Below are 22,603 nucleotides of genomic sequence, written 5' to 3' on the forward strand. Positions count from 1 at the left end.
GTATGAGAGAGTGCGTAAGTGTATGAGTGGCACTTGTGCAAGCGGAGCAGGGACGTGCCAGCGATCAGAATGAACTGGAGTTTGTGCCAAGACTGGCTTTCCAAAGTGGCAGTTCCCATATGGTCTAGTGGTTAGGATTCCTGTTTTCACCCAGGCGGCCCGGGTTCGACTCCTGGTATGGGAAGGCTTGAGTGCTTTTGCTTCTGTTCTTTTTGGCCAGCGGTCGGACTGCAGCTACCTTATAGGATGTGGTTGTGGAACTGCGCTGTAAGCCTTCGATAGCTCAGTTGGTAGAGCGGAGGACTGTAGGTAGGATGATGGCAATCCTTAGGTCGCTGGTTCGACTCCGGCTCGAAGGACATCTTTTGCGCTCAGAGCCGCTTTCTTGCCTTCGCCAAGTGAGTTCACCACTGCTCAAAGTTCAGCATGGAGGTGAAAAGGAAGTTCCCTGACCGGGAATCGAACCCGGGCCGCGGCGGTGAGAGCGCCGAATCCTAACCACTAGACCACCAGGGAAGGTCTTGCTGAAAGTTGCTGTCAAGTCTAGCTGTGGGCCTCCACCCAGGTGTGCTGCAGCTGCTCTGACAAAAATAACTCTAACGTTTGCAACCTCCTCCTGGGGAAGAGAAAGTCTCAGAGCCTGGATCACAGTTCTTCTTGGGAGGGACTGTCACATGCTCGGTGTAAGAGCATCCTATCGACACCACAACTTGCCATGACAACAAAGCACAGCATGCGTTGAAGGAACTCCATGTTCACCGAGCCGTGTCCTCTTTCCAATCAGCAAGCTACTGAGCACTGCTGACGCCGACTGGGCCAGTGGCGCAATGGATAACGCGTCTGACTACGGATCAGAAGATTTTAGGTTCGACTCCTGGCTGGCTCGTTCAAGATTTTTTTGCGATGCTCTCAGTGCCGTGCGGTCGCGCTTTGCCCCTGCCGGAGTTGTTCGGTTCTACTCTGGAGTGAATCGAGTTTCTGGGGCGCCAGCACAGAGCCTGTGGGGTGCTCTCCTGGGTTCAAAAGATGCCCCAACTGCTCTCATGTCTTGGTCCCGTACATCTCTCAGGACTTCCAGAAGAAACCAGTACAGCCACTCTCCTGGGAAGACGGCAGTGACAGCTTGTAGACCAAAATGTTTGCTGTGAGGCTAAGGCGTTCTACTGCAGCACAGATACGCATTCGAAAAGCAGACAATATTCAAAAACAAAGTGCCAGCCTAAAACAAGATTGCAGTCAAAATGACCACCTCAGACAAGTGTGAGCAATGTTTCAGTCTCTGTTATATGTCGGCAAATATGCCACACAGTGCAGACGCTCATACTACTGAAAAGGAAGTTACCTGACTGAGAAAGGTATAAATAGAAATCGGAGCCTGCTCCAAATGGCCTGGTCAGCTCCAAGCGGGTGAGACTTGAGCTCGTACATGGCACAGAATACAACCTATCGCAGTTTATTAAAATCACACCTACCCCAGCCCTAGGCCCAACCTCACGGTAACCTGCTGTGTTTTATTCAATTTTACTCCTACCCCAACCCTAAACACAACCTCAGAGTAAGCAGTTTATATATTTTTTTTATTTTTATGAATGTCTACTACAACTACATCAATCGCAAACCCAGCCTACGTGCGGCATAAGTGCCTACCACTTAGAGGTCATCCAGGCAACTTGCAGTGTAATCTCCTCCACTTGTAGGTCTCTGAGCTGCAGCAACACATACGCGCTCTGACACACAGACACAAATGAAACCATTGCTTTTAACCTCCTCTTGGAGAGGAGTGAGTCTCCGACCCTGGATCTCAGGTCTTCTATGGAGGGACTGTCAGGAATCCTGTAAGAGCATCCCATCCACACAACCTCTTGCCATAAAAACAAAGCAGAATGTGTGGTGAAGGAACTCCGGGTTGACAGAGCCTTGTCCTTGCTCCAAGCAATGTGCTAACAAGGTGCTGAACAGAGTGACGGTGGCACAAAGGTTAGCGCTTATGACTACGGATCAGAAGGTTCTCGGTTACGGAAACCAAGAAACTGTGTATGAGAGAGTGCGTAAGTGTATGAGTGGCACTTGTGCAAGCGGAGCAGGGACGTGCCAGCGATCAGAATGAACTGGAGTTTGTGCCAAGACTGGCTTTCCAAAGTGGCAGTTCCCATATGGTCTAGCGGTTAGGATTCCTGTTTTCACCCAGGCGGCCCGGGTTCGACTCCTGGTATGGGAAGGCTTGAGTGCTTTTGCTTCTGTTCTTTTTGGCCAGCGGTCGGACTGCAGCTACCTTATAGGATGTGGTTGTGGAACTGCGCTGTAAGCCTTCGATAGCTCAGTTGGTAGAGCGGAGGACTGTAGGTAGGATGATGGCAATCCTTAGGTCGCTGGTTCGACTCCGGCTCGAAGGACATCTTTTGCGCTCAGAGCCGCTTTCTTGCCTTCGCCAAGTGAGTTCACCACTGCTCAAAGTTCAGCATGGAGGTGAAAAGGAAGTTCCCTGACCGGGAATCGAACCCGGGCCGCGGCGGTGAGAGCGCCGAATCCTAACCACTAGACCACCAGGGAAGGTCTTGCTGAAAGTTGCTGTCAAGTCTAGCTGTGGGCCTCCACCCAGGTGTGCTGCAGCTGCTCTGACAAAAATAACTCTAACGTTTGCAACCTCCTCCTGGGGAAGAGAAAGTCTCAGAGCCTGGATCACAGTTCTTCTTGGGAGGGACTGTCACATGCTCGGTGTAAGAGCATCCTATCGACACCACAACTTGCCATGACAACAAAGCACAGCATGCGTTGAAGGAACTCCATGTTCACCGAGCCGTGTCCTCTTTCCAATCAGCATGCTACTGAGCACTGCTGACGCCGACTGGGCCAGTGGCGCAATGGATAACGCGTCTGACTACGGATCAGAAGATTTTAGGTTCGACTCCTGGCTGGCTCGTTCAAGACTTTTTTGCGTTGCTCTCAGTGCAGTGCGGTCGCGGTTTGCCCCTGCCGGAGTTGTTCGGTTCTACTCTGGAGTGAATCGAGTTTCTGGGGCCGCCAGCACAGAGCCTGTGGGGTGCTCTCCTGGGTTCAAAGGATGCCCCAACTGCTCTCATGTCTTGGTCCCGTACATCTCTCAGGACTTCCAGAAGAAACCAGTACAGCCACTCTCCTGGGAAGACGGCAGTGACAGCTTGTAGACCAAAATGTTTGCTGTGAGGCTAAGGCGTTCTACTGCAGCACTGATACGCATTCGAAAAGCAGACAATATTCAAAAACAAAGTGCCAGCCTAAAACAAGATTGCAGTCAAAATGACCACCTCAGACAAGTGTGAGCAATGTTTCAGTCTCTGTTATATGTCGGCAAATATGCCACACAGTGCAGACGCTCATACTACTGAAAAGGAAGTTACCTGACTGAGAAAGGTATAAATAGAAATCGGAGCCTGCTCCAAATGGCCTGGTCAGCTCCAAGCGGGTGAGACTTGAGCTCGTACATGGCACAGAATACAACCTATCGCAGTTTATTAAAATTACACCTACCCCAGCCCTAGGCCCAACCTCACGGTAACCTGCTGTGTTTTATTCAATTTTACTCCTACCCCAACCCTAAACACAACCTCAGAGTAAGCAGTTTATATATTTTTTTTATTTTTATGAATGTCTACTACAACTACATCAATCGCAAACCCAGCCTACGTGCGGCATAAGTGCCTACCACTTAGAGGTCATCCAGGCAACTTGCAGTGTAATCTCCTCCACTTGTAGGTCTCTGAGCTGCAGCAACACATAAGCGCTCTGACACACAGACACAAAAGAAACCATTGCTTTTAACCTCCTCTTGGAGAGGAGTGAGTCTCCAACCCTGGATCTCAGGTCTTCTATGGAGGGACTGTCAGGAATCCTGTAAGAGCATCCCATCCACACAACCTCTTGCCATAAAAACAAAGCAGAATGTGTGGTGAAGAAACTCCGGGTTGACAGAGCCTTGTCCTTGCTCCAAGCAATGTGCTAACAAGGTGCTGAACAGAGTGACGGTGGCACAAAGGTTAGCGCTTATGACTACGGATCAGAAGGTTCTCGGTTACGGAAACCAAGAAACTGTGTATGAGAGAGTGCGTAAGTGTATGAGTGGCACTTGTGCAAGCGGAGCAGGGACGTGCCAGCGATCAGAATGAACTGGAGTTTGTGCCAAGACTGGCTTTCCAAAGTGGCAGTTCCCATATGGTCTAGCGGTTAGGATTCCTGGTTTTCACCCAGGCGTCCCGGGTTCGAATTCCGGTATGGGAAGGCTTGAGTGCTTTTGCTTCTGTTCTTTTTGGCCAGCGGTCGGACTGCAGCTACCTTATAGGATGTGGTTGTGGAACTGCACCGTAAGCCTTCGATAGCTCAGTTGGTAGAGCGGAGGACTGTAGGTAGGATGATGGCAATCCTTAGGTCGCTGGTTCGACTCCGGCTCGAAGGACATCTTTTGCGCTCAGAGCCGCTTTCTTGCCTTCGCCTTGTGAGTTCACCACTGCTCAAAGTTCAGCATGGAGGTGAAAAGGAAGTTCCCTGACCAGGAATCGAACCCGGGCCGCGGCGGTGAGAGCCCCGAATCCTAACCACTAGACCACCAGGGAAGGTCTGGCTGAATGTTGCCGTCAAGTCTAGCTGTGGGCCTCCACCCAGGTGTGCTGCAGCGCTCTGACAAAAATAACTCTAACGTTTGCAACCTCCTCCTGGGGAAGAGAAAGTCTCAGAGCCTGGATCACAGTTCTTCTTGGGAGGGACTGTCACATGCTCGGTGTAAGAGCATCCTATCGACACCACAACTTGCCATGACAACAAAGCACAGCATGCGTTGAAGGAACTCTGTTCACCGAGCCGTGTCCTCTTTCCAATCAGCATGCTACTGAGCACTGCTGACGCCGACTGGGCCAGTGGCGCAATGGATAACGCGTCTGACTACGGATCAGAAGATTCTACGTTCGACTCCTGGCTGGCTCGTTCAAGATTTTTTTGCGTTGCTCTCAGTGCAGTGCGGTCGCGCTTTGCCCCTGCCGGAGTTGTTCGGTTCTACTCTGGAGTGAATCGAGTTTCTGGGGCCGCCAGCACAGAGCCTGTGGGGTGCTCTCCTGGGTTCAAAGGATGCCCCAACTGCTCTCATGTCTTGGTCCCGTACATCTCTCAGGACTTCCAGAAGAAACCAGTACAGCCACTCTCCTGGGAAGACGGCAGTGACAGCTTGTAGACCAAAATGTTTGCTGTGAGGCTAAGGCGTTCTACTGCAGCACTGATACGCATTCGAAAAGCAGACAATATTCAAAAACAAAGTGCCAGCCTAAAACAAGATTGCAGTCAAAATGACCACCTCAGACAAGTGTGAGCAATGTTTCAGTCTCTGTTATATGTCGGCAAATATGCCACACAGTGCAGACGCTCATACTACTGAAAAGGAAGTTACCTGACTGAGAAAGGTATAAATAGAAATCGCAGCCTGCTCCAAATGGCCTGGTCAGCTCCAAGCGGGTGAGACTTGAGCTCCAAGTGGGCTGTAAAAACCTCCTGGAGTTTTCATTCATTTAATGTCTGGTACAAGACACTGCGTCCAACCAGTTATGTTTGAATGTCAAACCTACCCCAATCCTTAACCCAACCTCACAGTTTCCTGCTGTGTTTTATCAACCTCCCAACCTACCCCAACTCTTAACCCAACCTCACGGTAACAAACCTCCATGTGGGTTTCATTGATTCAATGTCTCATACCTGGCACAGAATACAACCTATCGCAGTTTATTAAAATCACACCTACCCCAGCCCTAGGCCCAACCTCACGGTAACCTGCTGTGTTTTATTCAATTTTACTCCTACCCCAACCCTAAACACAACCTCAGAGTAAGCAGTTTATATATATTTTTTTATTTTTATGAATGTCTACTACAGCTACATCAATCGCAAACCCAGCCTACGTGCGGCATAAGTGCCTACCACTTAGAGGTCATCCAGGCAACTTGCAGTGTAATCTCCTCCACTTGTAGGTCTCTGAGCTGCAGCAACACCTAAGCGCTCTGACACACAGACACAAAAGAAACCATTGCTTTTAACCTCCTCTTGGAGAGGAGTGCGTCTCCGACCCTGGATCTCCGGTCTTCTATGGAGGGACTGTCAGGAATCCTGTAAGAGCATCCCATCCACACAACCTCTTGCCATAAAAACAAAGCAGAATGTGTGGTGAAGGAACTCCGGGTTGACAGAGCCTTGTCCTTGCTCCAAGCAATGTGCTAACAAGGTGCTGAACAGAGTGACGGTGGCACAAAGGTTAGCGCTTATGACCACGGATCAGAAGGTTCTCGGTTACGGAAACCAAGAAACTGTGTATGATAGAGTGCGTAAGTGTATGAGTGGCACTTGTGCAAGCGGAGCAGGGACGTGCCAGCGATCAGAATGAACTGGAGTTTGTGCCAAGACTGGCTTTCCAAAGTGGCAGTTCCCTTATGGTCTAGCGGTTAGGATTCCTGGTTTTCACCCAGGCGGCCCGGGTTCGACTCCCGGTATGAGAAGGCTTGAGCGCTTTTGCTTCTGTCCTTTTTGGCCAGCGGTGAGAGCGCCGAATCCTAACCACTAAACCACCAGGGAAGGTCTGGCTGAAGGTTGCCCTCAAGTCTAGCTGTGGGCCTCCACCCAGGTGTGCTGCAGCTGCTCTGACAAAAATAACTCTAACCTTTGCAACCTCCTCCTGGGGAAGAGAAAGTCTCAGAGCCTGGATCACAGTTCTTCTTGGGAGGGACTGTCACATGCTCGGTGTAAGAGCATCCTATCGACACCACAACTTGCCATGACAACAAAGCACAGCATGCGTTGAAGGAACTCCATGTTCACCGAGCCGTGTCCTCTTTCCAATCAGCATGCTACTGAGCACTGCTGATGCGGACTGGGCCAGTGGCGCAATGGATAACGCGTCTGACTACGGATCAGAAGATTCTAGGTTCGACTCCTGGCTGGCTTGTTCAAGTTTTTTTTGCGTTGCTCTCAGTGCAGTGCGGTCGCGGTTTGCCCCTGCCGGAGTTGTTCGGTTCTACTCTGGAGTGAATCGAGTTTCTGGGGCCGCCAGCACAGAGCCTGTGGGGTGCTCTCCTGGGTTCAAAGGCTGCCCCAACTGCTCTCATGTCTTGGTCCCATACATCCCTCAGGACTTCCAGAAGAAACCAGTACAGCCACATTCCTGGGAAGACGGCAGTGACAGCTTGTAGACCAAAATGTTTGCTGTGAGGCTAAGGCGTTCTACTGCAGCACAGATACGCATTCGAAAAGCAGACAATATTCAAAAACAAAGTGCCAACCTAAAACAAGATTGCAGTCAAAATGACCACCTCAGACAAGTGTGAGCAATGTTTCAGTCTCTGTTATATGTCAGCAAATATGCCACACAGTGCAGACTGGGCTAGTGGCGCATACTGGCACCTGTAAGTCGTGGTTATTCTTGGCTACACCGGCCAATCACGTTCCGAGTTGGAAGCAAGATTTTTTTTTAATTCATGGTTACGCTGGCCAATCACGTCCCGAGCTGGAACCAAGATTCACCCTATTCTTGGTTACGGGAGCCAATCATGTTCCGAGTTACAATGAACGCTATGGCCAATCAGAGCCCTTATACCATTCAAGATTTGTACTGTAATAACAGATTTCGTTGCATATTAATTTGGACAACAATTGCAAACTAAGTATTTTTATAACAAGTTGGTTTAAATTATTAACCATTACAGTAACATTAATTACTACAACACAATTATTATATGATTGTTATAGATGTTGTATACCGTTATTTGGTAAGTTTAACTTAGCCAACCAAGCACTCTTTAAAGTTTTACTACAAACATTTTAATGCAGTTATTATACATTACAACACTTTATATTATTATTTACTACCATAGTTACAATAATGCCCGTGCATTATTCTAACACATCAATGAATCACTCACTTATAATAAATATAAGGCTCATTTCATCAGTCACTGATTATAAACAAATATTATAATAACGCTCACATATGACTACATCACTAATCATAAACTAATCTAATAAATCAATCACAAAGCAAAAAAACAATATGGATCACGTATGAATGCATCACTAATGATAAACCAATAATAGAATAATGCTCACACATTAATTCATCACTAATAATAAAGCGATAATATAAGGGTCACACATTAATGCATCTTCAATAATAAACCAATAATATAATAATGCACACACATTAATTCATCCCTAATTATAATCCAGTAACAAAGTTAACATTAATAATCTTCTTAAATTTTCTATTTCACAGACATAGATTAAATTTAGTAACAGACTAAAATATAAGTAACTTAAATTTAAAGTAATAGTTTGATATATTGAATATGTATGAAGACAGTTGTGCCTTGTCTACTAAAGAAAGAAAATTGATTGATTTATGTTTAATACAAGCAAGGCGTTGTATTGCTTTATGCTGTTAAAATGTTAATCGCCCCTCCATTGGATTTTGGTTGAGAAACCTTATAACATGCTTGGCTCTTGAAAAGCTCACATGTATAATAAGGAAAAAATCCTCTGAATTTTGTGACATCTGGGAATTGTTTTTGAACTTTGTAAAAAACGGAGATATTGAAGAAGCTTCGGAAGTCTGAAGTTGTGGGATGTTAATTGGTGCTTGATTTTATTTTTATTTATTTATTATATTTATTATGTGTATATGTATATGTGTAATTTATTATTTTATTTATTTGCATTTTTTTTAATTTATTTATTTTTATATTTTTTTCCCTAAGCCTGTCTAGGGTAAGTTTTGGGTTCAATACTCAATAAAGACATGTTATACAAAAGTAATAGTTTGAATGCACTGCTTTTACATGTAATAAAACAGTAGTTTTCAAAATGTAGAAAATATTTTCTTTTTGGAAATGAAAATGTTGTCTTCAAAAAAATTTACGTTACATGTACATTATTACATTACAAAAGAGATCAAATAAAATTTCACTTATTCACTGTCTCAACTAGGACAAACATTGTTATTAATGATGTAATTATTTTATTGATGGCAGCCTGAATCTGACAGATAGAGGCAACAAAAGTAAAGGAAGCTAACAAAGGAAAGTCATACAGAAAACTGTCCCCAGAGGCAGTACTGGACAAGACCAAAGAAACTTAAATGAGCACCATGGAGATGTGATTAACAGAAAACATCTGCTGGGTTTCTTTGAAATCCAGTTTGGTGTATTTTGTGGTCAAACATTCAGGTGGGTGGCTGAAAATGCGAGCTGGAACCAAGGAATCATCAGGGTAAAAAGAGAGGTATAGCTGGGTATCATCAGCATAGCAGTGGTAGGAAAATCCATGTTTCTGGATGACTGGTCCTAAAGATGTTGTGTAGATGGAGAAGAGAAGTGGCCCAAGAACAGAGCCTTGAGATACCCCACTGTTTAGATGCTGTAGGTTGGACACCTCTCCCCTCCAAGACATCCTGAATGACCTGTCAGAGAGGTAAGATCTGAACCATTGTATAACAGTGCCCACAACGCCCAGTGACTCGAGCGTAGATACCAGGATCTGGTGGTTTACAGTGTCAAAAGCAGCTGACAAATCCAGCAAGATGAGGACTGATGATTTAGAGTCTGCTTTAGCCAGTCTGAGATCCTCCACGACCGAGAGCAGGGCAGTCTCAGTTGAATGGCCTTTCTTAAACCCAGATTGCCAGCTTAACTAGACTAAAAGCTTACCTCTTGGAAATGTAGCAAGCTAAGCTAAAAACTCCTTGTCAAAAGTAGTAGCTAATTTTACAATATTCATATTTAAATCGAAGCAACTTAAATCCAAGTCAATCATATCTTAGTGATCAATAAAACTCAATGAAAAATGATTCAGTTCATTTATTTACTGTAAATATTATGTTGTACCAAACAGAAACAAATTATGTTATATAACAGCAAAAACTAAAAATCCAATAAAACCAGGTTACACAAATAAAATACTATAGTTATTTAATGTAAAGGGAAATACTCTGCAATAAGCATTATATTGTATATATTTTTACAACTTTTCATTAATGAATTACACCCTAATCTAATCTCTCTGTCATCTTTTAATCAAGCAAGTTTCTCGTGTCAGCCCAATGATTGTTTGGTGACATCACCAACCAGAGCAAGAGGTGGCAGTAACGCATCAAAAACTTTGTTATCGACCACCGTAAAACAGGAAGAAGAAGAAAATGTCATTCTTCTAATGTAGAAACTTCTTTGTTATTGATCGGTAAAGCTGTTTCAGTAACCGAAGAGGCCTCCGGTGCACAGAACTGCACAATAGGTGGTTGGCGCTGACAAGCAGTAATACACACGGTGTGTTTGGCAACCCCCCATATGGGAGTCCAGGGCCGTAACATCCACTGTCTCTAACGTTAGCTTAAAAGACTTCCGGCATCAAAAGCAGTAGGCGTTGCGGTCATTTCCTGGCACAGGCTTAACCCAAACTCAATTCGGATTCCTTGGCCACAGCGACACTTTCCCATTTTAGCCGACAAACCGGGCTAGTGACTATCTTGTTCTGTACCTCACCTCAAGTAACCATATGACGGGTGCGCACACTTTTGCGATTTCTGCTATGACATGGAGGTAGAGGTGCACTCAACGTTACGCTGCATTAATTTTAAAATAGCCTACATTAGTAACAGTTAATTTTGTTATGGTATAAACTTAATCCTAGGAAAGGCAAAAAAAAATGCATAAAATTAAGACCTTTGTAACAAAATTCAAGACGTTGTATACCAAATTCATGGCTATAAGGCCTTAATTTGAGATTATCAAATTTAAGACTTTTTAAATGCTTTTAAGACCCCACGGGTACTCTGGACATGGACCTTCAGCATGCAGTGGGACAGTTTGCTGCTGAGTGTGACGTGGCAGAGAAAGAAACAGCACCTCTAAGTCAGAAACCATAATGCTTGAATGGAAAACAGTGGCCACCTCCAGTTTGGCAGAGAGTCCTTACCCAAAATAGAGTGTCTGATTTTTTTTTTGCCATGAGGAATGTAATATGAGATTAAAAGATGGATCAGTGCAGCGGCAGGAGTAATAATAATAATAATTCCTTACATTTATATAGCACTTTTCTGGGCACTCAAAGCGCTTTACACAATGGGGGGTTCTCCTCCATCACTTCACCAGTGTGTAGCATCCACCTGGATGACACGACAGCAGCCATTTTGCACCAGCCCACACATGATGAAGCCAATTGAATATGGCCATGATGGACAGAGACCCCTACTCTTTTTTTACATTTTTAACAACTTAAGACAGTGCTCACTGAGCAGTATAGCATCCCCGTCACTCAAACACACAGACCAAAGGTTGGGCGCCCCCTGCTGGCCTCACTAACACTACTTCCAGCAGCAACCTAGCTTTCCCATGTGGTCTCCCATTCAGGTACTGACCGGGCACAGCCCTGTTTAGCTTCAGTGGGCAGCCATGTGAGAGTTGTAGAGAGCTAGCTGCCGGCTGGTAATGGAGTTAATGTGATTGTCTGTTGTGGTGAAGGAGCTGAGACGAAAGGTAATCTAAGTACCTACTGTCACCCATGGTCATGACTGAAAGGACAAGATCTCGGATACAACCGGACACATTTTACAAAGTGTTTTGACCCGCTTGTTTGAGTCGCAGCACAAAAGAGAGATGAACCAACAAAATAACCTGAATGCAAAATATTTATTATAAAATGTAACTCATAAAACAATCAATCAAAGCAACCAACAAATGTCTAGGGATACTAATGAAGATAAAGAACTTAGGATATAATCACAACAACACTTTAACTACATGATAGTAACGCAAAACAAAACCATAAGGTTAAAGAATCAATGAGATGGGAGGTCTTGACATGAGGACTCCTGAGTAGCTAACACAACAACTTTTATATATCCATTGATGAGTAATGCAGGCATCCAATCACGATTTACCACATACTCCAACCTGGATTTCTCATTCAGGGAATCAGACAGATAACATCATCCAACACAACACTAGCTACATGAACACACTGGAGAGTGGATAACAGATGAGATTTTAAGCCGCAGAGGTGCTGTTTGCCAGATGTTTATGAAACTGTTCTTCTCTCAGCTGCCATCATTGTGTTTACATAAATGCGAGGAGCGCGACACATTTACAACCCCACCTACTGCAGTGTAGGAAAACAGTATACGTCACTCAGCCTTTTCAAACATTATTCAGACATGAAACATCCTGTGAGAAAATGTTTTGCTGCATTCATGTCATGTGTGCAACTTTTTGTCCATGTGTTTTTTAAGCTGCTGCGAATGAGCGAAGTCTATGGGCATAAAAGTCCAGTGTGACCGCAGCTTAAGAGCAAGTGAATGGTTTCTCTCCAGTGTGGATCCTCATGTGTTTATTAAGGTGTGATGAGCAGTAAAAATTCTTCCTACACTGAGTGCATGTAAATGGTTTCCTTCCAGTGTGAATCATCATGTGTTCATTAAGGTGTGATGATTGGCTGAAGCTCTTTTCACACTGGGTGCAAGTGAATGGTTTCTCTCCAGTGTGGATCCTCATGTGTCGATTAAGGGAGGATGAGCAGTTAAAACTCTTCCCACACCGAGTGCATGTGAAGGGTTTCTCTCCAGTGTGGATCCTCATGTGTAGATTAAGGTGTGATGAGCAGGTAAAACTCTTCCCACACCGAGTGCATGTGAATGGTTTCACTCCAGTGTGGATCCTCATGTGTAGATTAAGGGATGATGATCGGCTGAAACTCTTACCACACTGAGTGCAAGTGAATGGTTTCTCTCCAGTGTGGATCCTCATGTGTTTATTAAGGTGTGATGAGCAATAAAAATTCTTCCTACACTGAGTGCATGTAAATGGTTTCTTTCCAGTGTGAATCATCATGTGTTCATTAAGGTGTGATGATTGGCTGAAGCTCTTTTCACACTGAGTGCAAGTGAATGGTTTCTCTCCAGTGTGGATCCTCATGTGTTTATTAAGGTGTGATGAGCAATAAAAAATCTTCCTACACTGAGTGCATGTAAATGGTTTCTTTCCAGTGTGAATCATCATGTGTTCATTAAGGTGTGATGATTGGCTGAAACTCTTCCCACACTGAGTGCATGTGAATGGTCTCTCTCCAGTGTGAATCCTCATGTGAATCTTAAGTTTGCTTTTGCTTGCTAAACTCTTTCCACACTGAGTGCAAGAGAATGGTTTCTCTCCAGTGTGGCTCATCATGTGTACATTAAGGGATGATGAACGGATGAAACTCTTCCCACACTGAGTGCATGTGAATGGTTTCTCTCCAGTGTGAATCCTCATGTGAATCTTAAGTTTGCTTTTGTTTGCCAAACTCCTTCCACACTGAGTGCAGGTGAATCGATTCTTGTCTTTCCTTTTCAAAATACCATCAGTCTGTAAATGAGTTTTTTCCTCAGTTTTGACATGATGTTCCTCCTCTTTACTCCCCTCATTCTGTTCAATTAGGTCTGAAATAAATAAATAAATAAAACATTAGTTTTTATTAAGTCTTAAAAACTCTCATCAAAAGCTGAAAAGTGAAAAGACACAGGAAACATTGGCTACACACTGTAATTTTGATGCACATTAAAAGTAAAATAAATCAGATCATATTTTGTTAAATCCATTAACCTGTACATATTAAAGCAGATGCAATTCAATTCATCTTTATATATCTAGTGCTTTTACAACGTAAATTGTGTCAAAGCCGCTTAACATAGAAGTTATAGTAAATTAAAACTGTGTCAGTCCACAGAGTTATGAGAGTTTCTCATAAAAGTAATTTTGGTCATATTGATAAGACAAAGAAAAAAAGCTGTTAATGGCCTATTAATATTCGTGTATATTCACTATTTATGTTTGTATTTATTCATATATATTCAAGTATATGAATACTTGTTTATGTGCCTGACTGGTAAACACATCAGTAAAAAAGTTCTGGGGTAACAGCTGAATTTTTGCCTTGCAGACATGAGACATACCTGTACAGCATCTGCATAAAGGCTGGAATGTGCACGTACCTTTCCCCTTGTGTGTTGTTGGGTCATTTTAATCTAGTCTGGGGTGATTTTAAGGTTTATTTGAAAAAAATACTTCTCTGTGTTTCAGCAAATTAACTGATATTTGGGGACATCCATTTTTTGACGTATTCTGGAAAAATGCTTTGAAATAAAAAAAATAAAAAAAATTCAGTACACTGTAACGTACAGTCGGTAGATAAAAATTACGTATTGATTTTATAAAGGGGTCTGAGTCTCCTCTGCGTGGGTTTATGACTCCTGGTGCCACATAGGCCATACTCACACTATGTACAGTTGCCTCGAACCAGGCCAAGGCATGCTTGTCCCCCCTACCGTCTCCCTCGATGGCCCGCACTTACACCACAATCAGGCCTGGGCACGCTTATGTCATTGATGCTGCGCTGCGTTGTTCAGTGGAGAAGCGCTCTCGCTCAGCACAGTGGAGAATTCTCTAGTTATATCATTTTAGTCGTTTGTTATGCAGTGACATGCAGTCAAATATTTCGCCAAACAGTCCTTAGGGATGCAATGACAAGCCGTCAGATATTTTGCCGAACAGATCCACCACTTTTGGCGCTTATAAACAATCTTAAAGCCCTCGTGGTGCAGGAATGAGGAGGTTTGCTGAAGGTGCGCAGCTGTCGTGCTGTGAGGTGTTTGTGTCTTTATAAAACTACGGCAGTTTGTGTTCATTGAACAGTAAGATTGATTAATAGATCCATATGAAACAGTCCCTTAAAACTCACGTCCTGCTTTCAGTTTCGGGCTTTGGCGCGTTTTGCACTCACACTACAAGCCCAAGTAAACCACGCTCATGCCCACCTCTTCCAACCGGGCCAGGGCCGGCAAAGTGAACCGTTCCTGAGCCCGATTCAGCACACTCGCACTTCTCAAACGATCTGAGAAACGGGCCTGGGCACGGTTCGGATAGTATAGTGTAAGTACACCCAAAGTCTGTTGATGCACTTCTTAACACTTTAGTGTTTAGTATCAAAATGTTCCTCCTGCCATTTTACAACACATGATGCATAGCGCATGATCATAATCACCACGGCTTACATTATTTAATGCTCTGACATAATGTCTCTCCACATGCTTTCGGGCAGACTCTTATTTTGCATATTAGCGGGCCAGAGACAAAGAAAAACTCCCGCTCAAACTTTGCCAGGAGACTGTTGGTCAGTTGTTGGGAAAAGGGGTTGTGGCCAGACCAAAGTTTAAAAACCCAGCTTTCGAGAGGTGCACCCTCTTTTAATGGGGGCAGACCACATTTTTCTCTGACCGCGTGGCTCATCCGAGCCCACGTTTTCTTATTTTTCCGGCAAAGTAAAACTCAGTTTAAGTTGTGATCGCGTATCCTCCGAACTGCATTGCAAACTCCACGCATCAAGAAAGGACATCAAAGGAATTCCAGCACACCGGAAGAAACTTGCAGAGAGAGAGACCGAGAAATCCTAAACTCCAGGTACTTTAGTAATGCGAATAAGGTGTGCCCCTTTATCAAAAAGGTGTTTTTATAATCTTGGTGATCCTTAATAGTGTGTGAAACTGAGGTAGATTTGCCACTCCTTATCTGAAATCTCCATTTCCTCACTTTTCAGTTTGTTATATGTTTTATAGACCCGTATATACCTACATGCAGTATACATTTGTCCTATATTTTATGTTATGTTGGTGCGTTTGTTCGTTATATGTCAGACTAGTCAATAAACCCTATTATAATCAAATGGATTGTATTGTTTGCCTCACAGAAAAAGTCACTGAAATGATAGATTCCCTACAGCTGCTATAAAGTTGATCAAAACTTCTGAATGATTAATCTACTTCACAAGGAGTAGCAATAATTCCCTCTCTAAATAAATATATCATTACAGAGTCTGCTCGGGCGAGGTCTAATTATATTTATTTGGTCAAATTAACAATAAGTTAATCCAGAATGTCAATAATTAATAATAATTCGTTGATGTTGATAATTAATATTTATAATCTGAAAGTCTGCTCGGCCGAGCGGGCGGAATCATATACAATTATATATTTGTTTAAACAAATGACAGAAGATTAAGCCGGAATATTAATAACTCATTATTATTGATTATTAATTTTCATAAACTGAGCTAATTTCGCTACAACACTCTGAGCAAATTTACTCCCTTTTTGTTATATTCATGGTCGTTTTTTTCTGTATTGGCCTCTATTATAACACTTTTTTTTTGCAAAGCCATGACAGCACGTAATCATGCATGTTCCGGCTGGGTTCGCCGACGCCTGCAACCTTCACATCCACACCTCCACATTCGCCATTCTCCTCTCCATTCCCTTGAACCCTCCGCTCCGTGGGTAAGAAGCAAAAGTTTTTTTTTTCTTTGCCCAAATTTTCATTAAATTTATTTCTCTTCTTTTTTCTTCCCGTACTAATATTGTCATTATTATTTTTTCCCGGATCTGCTGGCCTGAAATGATTTGAAGTTTTTTCTTTCACCTTCATTTGAGTTAAAAGTGCTGAGGGTTTTGCGTTTCATTGTGATTATTGTTATATTGTTTGTTTTGGATTTACGGTTGGAGCGGAGATGGCTCCAGCGAGTGATAACAGTGCGGTCTTTCAAGCTATTGATGCACTAAAAATTGATTTGAATGCTAAAATTGAAGAAAAGGCCGTTGCACAGTCAAATGAACTTGCAAACAAATTGACCAGCTTCAGACAGAGTTACGCAATGCTGTGGAGCACATTAACGCAAGAGTGGAAGCAGCGGAAGAGCGAAAGCCTGGTCTGGAGTCTTTGTTGGGTAGATTCTCTGACTCTCTTACTACCCTGGAAAAAGCATTTAGTATCGTGAAAAAGAAGCTGGCTGTGCTGAGAGACCAAATCGACGATCTTGAGGAGAGGTCTCGCCGCTCAAATTTTTGCATTAAAGGAGTTAAAGAAGGGCAGGAGCACGGCAGATGAGTGACAGAATTTGTAGCCAGTCTCTTGAAAGATACCCTGAACCTCAAGAAGACTCCACTTCTGGACTGGGCACACCGCACTCTACGCAGCAAACCAGTGGATGAACACTGCGCGCCTTTGTGATTAAATGCCACCATTTTTCCGAAAACAATGATATTTTAAAGAAAGATATTAAAATGAAAGCAATTACGACAGCAAACTGGGCTGTCAAAGAAAACACAAATGTTAATGTCACCCTCCAGTTAACATTTAAATTACCGCTATACCACATGTTCGTTGTTTATTCTAGTTGTCAAGTATATTTTGTCAATGGGGTAGCTTTGTAGTAAACAATGCTGCCAAGGATGCAAATGAGTGCCCAAAGAATTGTGGCCCATTGTCTGTAATCAGCCTCTCTGGAATACCATGGCGCATGAATATGGACTTCAAGTGAACAATGACATCAGTAGACCTGGTAGGTGATAACTGGGCTAATTCCACATATCTGGAGTAGTAGTCACCACCAACAGGTATGTTTTGTTTTCCAGCATGAACTCCCTCTCTTTTTTGTGACAGAGTATCGGCTACCCACAAGCTCTTTCCTGGCACATGAACAATGAAGTAGGAGTATCGCATCAGCCACATTTAAATCTCTAGATATGAGAAGAAAGAGCAAAGAAAGAGTCTCTGAATCTTTCACACGCCCATGTGAGACCCAATGCCTCTTTTTCCACTTGTGCATACCTCTGCTCGGTCTGGGTGATAGATCGTGATGCATAAGCTATAGGCTTCCATCCTTCTTGCTACCACTGCATTAGGACAGCCCCCAGTCCATAGGATGAACCATCAGCTGACACTTTGCAGTCTCTGTTTGTCATAAATCGCTAAAACAAGTGCAGAAAACAATGTATCTTTCAGAGTTTAAAGCGCTTCAGTCTGCTCTGTGCCCCAAAACCATCCATGGGTTGCCAGATCCATCAATGTTGCCTAAAATGTTGCCTTACTGGCGATTTCCAAACAACATAACATACATACATCCAGCTGGACCTTTTGTGTACTTTTAGCTCTCTCTAGTGGCGTTGTATAGCCAATGCCAACCTAAAGATACACAGCAATAACCCCACACTGGAGATCATTAATAATATAATAACATTAATACTAAAACGGTGAAGGCAAAACAACATTTCAGATGTTTTACAGTGTGGTCAGCCTGCTGGTTTGTCCATTCACACACATTTTCATCATCATATGATCTTATAACAAAATCTTTTTAATGTGCATATTGAAATTTGTTCAGTAAAAGTGCTTAAGTAGTTTTCGTAAGTTTATCTTTTCTTATTGAACAAAAAGTTTATCAAACTCAGTTATGCGCATGTTTTTCATGCTTATATTTCAAAAGTTAAGTGCATCATGAAGTTTCTATCAACCGATTTTTTATGCTCATGGCCTATCCAAACTACACATAAAAATAGGTGGCTGGAAACCTAAGGCTAAGGCAAGAAATACCGCTTCATCTTTAAAAAAAGGGAGGAGGCCGACAGAAACCCAGAGTTTAGAGAATAAAACCTGCTCCTGACCAGGTTAGATTCACAGAGTAAGTGACCTTGGTAACTGACTCAGAGTTGAAGTTACCTCTCTTTCAGAAACAGGCTTACCCTACTTTCTTAAGTTTGACAAACCTGCCATTTTGAAACTGAAAACCCAGAGTTTTTTCTCATTTCAGGGTTAACATAGTCTGAGTGTTTACTTAACCTTCAATCTGAAATGGGGCCCTGATATCATATGCTATTGTTTTAGAACTTCAGTTGCCTGTTGGAGAAATGACCAGGAATAATAAACGGCTACTTGCTCTACAAACAAGTGTTCATGACTATACATACAAAGAAAAATAATAAAATTAGAAAATATGACTTTGCAACATCAAGCAGCATTAGGCATGGGCCAGTATAAGATTCTGACGGTATGATAACCTTGAATAAAGATATCACAGTACTGTGATTACTGCTCTAAAATATATATTTTTTTAAATGTCTGGGTAAAAAACAAACACTTTTCCCCCTCTGAACACAATATTTATATTTTTTTTTGAGAAACTTTTATATTATTTTATAGCAGTAAACATGTCAGATTGAATCATTCTAATGAATCCTAGACTTCTGCTGTCTTCTTTTATTTTAAAAACATTTCTTTATGATTTAAAACTGCATCTTTAGATATCTTTTCTGCTGGAGATAATGTTGCCTTGAAAAACTTAAAACGAAAAATAAAAACTTAAAGATACGGTTTTAAAACCTTGACCTTTTTTAAACCGTGATATACCTTGAAAACTGATATCGCCCCATGCCTAAGTAGTATAACACTGTTTTTAGGATCTAAAAATTAATTCTTTAAAACAAGTGTCAGGCAAAAAGATTCCAATGGCGAAACCTGCTGGTATGGGAAGAATATGGTCAATACTGATGAACTATTAACTCAAATCTCTGCATATCATCAGTATGCAGTAATCTATTTCTTAAGCAGCAAAAGTCATTTTTAGACTAGTTTGCTGGCCAGTTGTTGTCAGTGCAATGCTAAACGTTATTGTTCCACTATAATTTGATTGTTTTGTCTCGTGTCGTCCCACAACAACATCATATAGTTTAGAATACTGTACAATGTTTTATAACAATTATTTTAGTGTCCATTTTATTCAGCTTATTTCAAATTGGGGGCATCCACGTTTTCTGACATACTTTAAACCAGGGTTTCTGCAGGTGTCACCAAGTTAAATTTAAGAGTTTAAGACCATTATGAATGAAATTTTAAACTCATAAAGGGCTAAAGAATCTTTCAAATGGCCCAGATGAAAAAGATTTTTATTTGCCCTATCAAAAAAATATTAGAATTTAATACATTTATTAATACAATAATAAATGAATAATAATAAAAAAAAACAATATTTTAAATATTTTAGCAAAAAGCAAGCAAGCTTTACTTGTATCCACACACTTTTTTCCCCCAAAATAAACTTTCTTTAAAATAAAAAACAAATGTTTTAAAAGTTTTAAAAACTATAAGAAACTAAATCTATGCATCATTCTGTCCAGGTCGATGTGCTCAGCAGTAAATACATGGAGCATGTTTAAACAAATGTTATTGTAAGGAAAATAATTAAATCATTATGATAAATAGAGTTAAAATGACCTTTTTGAATAAAAAGTATACTGTTTTATTGAGATGGATTGTTGGTGATTGTATGGGTTTTAGCCAGATTGGGTAGCAAATCATAAACAAAGGAAAATTAAGGCTTGTTTAAAAAAAAAGATTTAAGACATACAACACAATATTTCAGTAAATTTAAGACTTTTTAAGGCCTAAAATTTAGATTTTGGAATTTAAGACATTTTAAGACCCCACGGAAACTGTTTAAACACAATAGCCCTGGTAATTAGTTATTATAATAATGGCTTAATTCAGATACTATCTGTGAGAACTAGTAACAACTACTAGAAACATCTTTAAATCCATATAAAAGTTGATAAAAAAAAGGGGAATTGTGATCAACGTGACATATGCAACTGGAAAGTACTAAGCCAACACTACCACTGTAATAGCAGATATCTTCTATGAGAATACTGTAGGTCAAATATCGCCCGCTCTGTTAAACTTTTTTAATTTATTGTTTTTAAATAATTTTATAAAGTGCCAGTGCTCAATGACACTTTACAAAAACAGTAGAAGAACAAGAAAAGCATAAACCTTGAGAGAGTAGAGAAAATGGGAGACTAATAATACATAAAGTAATGACAAAAGACATGAGCACAAGAAAGAAACTCATTCCTGTCTTTCAATGAGTGCTTATGTGCATTTAGGGGAACTAGGCAGCACACTCAGGGCTGTGAGATGGATTTAATTTAGTATTCTTATTATTAAAATATATCTGAATGAGGATAAAATGACTGAGTTGGTCTTTAAGAATGGAAATCAACCTGTTTGTTCCTGCAGATCTTCCTTTTTGACTGTGAATGTTTCTTCAATCTTCACATCTTCACTCTCCTCTTTAATAAACGCCATCTTTATAACAGTGTGGAGATCAGTTGCTTCAGCAGTTTTCCTCTGCATTCGGACACTTTGTTCCTGTTTAAAATTAACAAAACAATAAAAAATGTCCTATTTAAAATGAATAAAACAATGAACAGAAACAAAATAACTTCTCTTCAACACTTGCTTCAACAGTTTCTTTATATGAGAGTCATTAACAAAAAGAAATCAGGTAAGTTTGAGCAAGAAACAATATCCACAAATAACCTGAAAAAAACTAGTAAAGTTACTTCATTTTTCATATATAGTGATGTATACTTAAAATAAAAAGACATTATGCTATTTAATATATTAAACCTTTATTAAAACACCACCTACACACATTTCTGTTGTTTAAACAATAGCCCTCATTACTGTGAGTAAAATTGTACTACATTGTATAAAAGGGTTAAAATAATGATGAAAAACCTGAAACTTTAATCAATCGGAAATATATGTGTAAAAGTTTTAAAACAAACCTTTCTCCTGTTGAATAAGCGCGGGAGCGGCGCAGCCTTATGACGTCAGACGCAGCGCCAAAATAAAAGTCTTTTTTGTTAAGCTTTTTTTGCCACTTACTGTTGCAGTCAGAACATGATAAATTTCTCCCTCGTTTTCCACTTCACACAACAAAGCTGCTATCTCTCTCACATACACAGACATTCAGTAATTGAAGTTGATCAAAACTTTTAATCCAAACATTTTAACATAATTTTAAATAACTTGTTTAATCCATTTTTAAAGCAGAAAACCCCAACATTCTAAAAGCTATAACAAATAGCCTGGTGGGTGTTTTAAGCTGACATTTTACAGACACATTCTTGAGACACAAAGATCTTAAATCTTGAATTAGAAAGTTATGTTACTAAACTTAAATCACAGCATGTTATGTAAAGTTTATCAGACTCGCCAACAGGGCCTGCCCGTGGCATAGGCAGTATAGGCAAATGCTAAGGGCGCTGTACATCCAGGGGGGCGCCAGAAATGAGTGCGGTTAAGTTTGTTTTGTTTTCGAGATTCCTGACACATTTCACAAAACATTTAATTGTATTAATAAATTTAAATTACAAAACAACACTATATACAAAAAAAAAAACATATATACAACTATTTACACAGGAATAAAAATGATCTTGCTTGAAAGAGGGAACAGTGAGGGACCTAATGAGGGAGAGGAGAAAAGGAAGTGTGGTTCATTCCCTGCAGAGATTGCTGCCTCTGTTTACAAAAGAAAAATCTATTTTGTGGCCTCCAATGTACCAAATTAAGCAGAACACTGCTGCTTTCAGATATTAATTTATGTATTTGAAATTTTACAAACTCTTTTGTCTGAGGTGGCAATCTCTGCAAGGTGGGAAGCAAACTCAATAGGAAGAGCTCATCCTCTGAGCGTGGAGATGATGACGGACAGTTCCGCAGTGCTTCCAGAAGCTGCCGCTCCACCTCCGGTGGCTCCTCTCTCTGTCTCTTATGAGCTCTTTTTCTTGAGGCTGTATGAAATAATACAGTTTGTACAATGATAAGACAGACAAGGACTAAATTAACAATCGTCACTATTAAGTTACATGAACTATGGATGTGAACATGGTCATTTTTGTCTGTAC

At 41.4% G+C, this 22,603-nt stretch overlaps 1 protein-coding gene and 11 non-coding genes across 12 annotated transcripts; 8 read left to right on the forward strand and 4 right to left on the reverse strand.

Annotated features, from left to right (window-relative positions):
* The first annotated feature begins 272 nt into the window (after positions 1-272).
* Positions 273-359, forward strand: trnay-gua (transfer RNA tyrosine (anticodon GUA)). The gene is given in 2 exon segments: positions 273-309; positions 324-359. It is a non-coding gene; the product is annotated as a tRNA-Tyr (tRNA).
* An 85-nt stretch (positions 360-444) lies between these two features.
* On the reverse strand, positions 445-516 carry trnae-cuc (transfer RNA glutamic acid (anticodon CUC)). The gene has a single exon. It is a non-coding gene; the product is annotated as a tRNA-Glu (tRNA).
* Positions 517-813: 297 nt separating this feature from the next.
* trnar-acg (transfer RNA arginine (anticodon ACG)) lies at positions 814-886 on the forward strand. Its single transcript has one exon. It is a non-coding gene; the product is annotated as a tRNA-Arg (tRNA).
* A 1,420-nt stretch (positions 887-2,306) lies between these two features.
* On the forward strand, positions 2,307-2,393 carry trnay-gua (transfer RNA tyrosine (anticodon GUA)). Its single transcript is given in 2 exon segments — positions 2,307-2,343; positions 2,358-2,393. It is a non-coding gene; the product is annotated as a tRNA-Tyr (tRNA).
* An 85-nt stretch (positions 2,394-2,478) lies between these two features.
* Positions 2,479-2,550, reverse strand: trnae-cuc (transfer RNA glutamic acid (anticodon CUC)). Its single transcript has one exon. It is a non-coding gene; the product is annotated as a tRNA-Glu (tRNA).
* A 297-nt stretch (positions 2,551-2,847) lies between these two features.
* trnar-acg (transfer RNA arginine (anticodon ACG)) lies at positions 2,848-2,920 on the forward strand. The gene has a single exon. It is a non-coding gene; the product is annotated as a tRNA-Arg (tRNA).
* Positions 2,921-4,182: 1,262 nt separating this feature from the next.
* Positions 4,183-4,254, forward strand: trnae-uuc (transfer RNA glutamic acid (anticodon UUC)). Its single transcript has one exon. It is a non-coding gene; the product is annotated as a tRNA-Glu (tRNA).
* An 88-nt stretch (positions 4,255-4,342) lies between these two features.
* trnay-gua (transfer RNA tyrosine (anticodon GUA)) lies at positions 4,343-4,429 on the forward strand. The gene is given in 2 exon segments: positions 4,343-4,379; positions 4,394-4,429. It is a non-coding gene; the product is annotated as a tRNA-Tyr (tRNA).
* Positions 4,430-4,514: 85 nt separating this feature from the next.
* On the reverse strand, positions 4,515-4,586 carry trnae-cuc (transfer RNA glutamic acid (anticodon CUC)). The gene has a single exon. It is a non-coding gene; the product is annotated as a tRNA-Glu (tRNA).
* Positions 4,587-6,434: 1,848 nt separating this feature from the next.
* trnae-uuc (transfer RNA glutamic acid (anticodon UUC)) lies at positions 6,435-6,506 on the forward strand. The gene has a single exon. It is a non-coding gene; the product is annotated as a tRNA-Glu (tRNA).
* Positions 6,507-6,879: 373 nt separating this feature from the next.
* trnar-acg (transfer RNA arginine (anticodon ACG)) lies at positions 6,880-6,952 on the forward strand. The gene has a single exon. It is a non-coding gene; the product is annotated as a tRNA-Arg (tRNA).
* A 4,710-nt stretch (positions 6,953-11,662) lies between these two features.
* LOC103910690 (uncharacterized) lies at positions 11,663-21,531 on the reverse strand. Its single transcript, XM_068220072.2, has 3 exons — positions 21,479-21,531; positions 20,909-21,056; positions 11,663-13,465 (listed from the first exon to the last, which is right to left on the reverse strand). The coding sequence occupies exons 2-3, from the start codon at positions 21,039-21,041 to the stop codon at positions 12,333-12,335; spliced, it is 1,266 nt and encodes a 421-aa protein (XP_068076173.2). The 5' UTR covers positions 21,042-21,056; positions 21,479-21,531; the 3' UTR covers positions 11,663-12,332.
* Between the last annotated feature and the right edge of the window lie 1,072 nt (positions 21,532-22,603).

This window comes from Danio rerio, chromosome 4, assembly GCF_049306965.1.
Source record: "Danio rerio strain Tuebingen ecotype United States chromosome 4, GRCz12tu, whole genome shotgun sequence".
NCBI classification, from domain to species: Eukaryota; Metazoa; Chordata; class Actinopteri; order Cypriniformes; family Danionidae; genus Danio; species Danio rerio.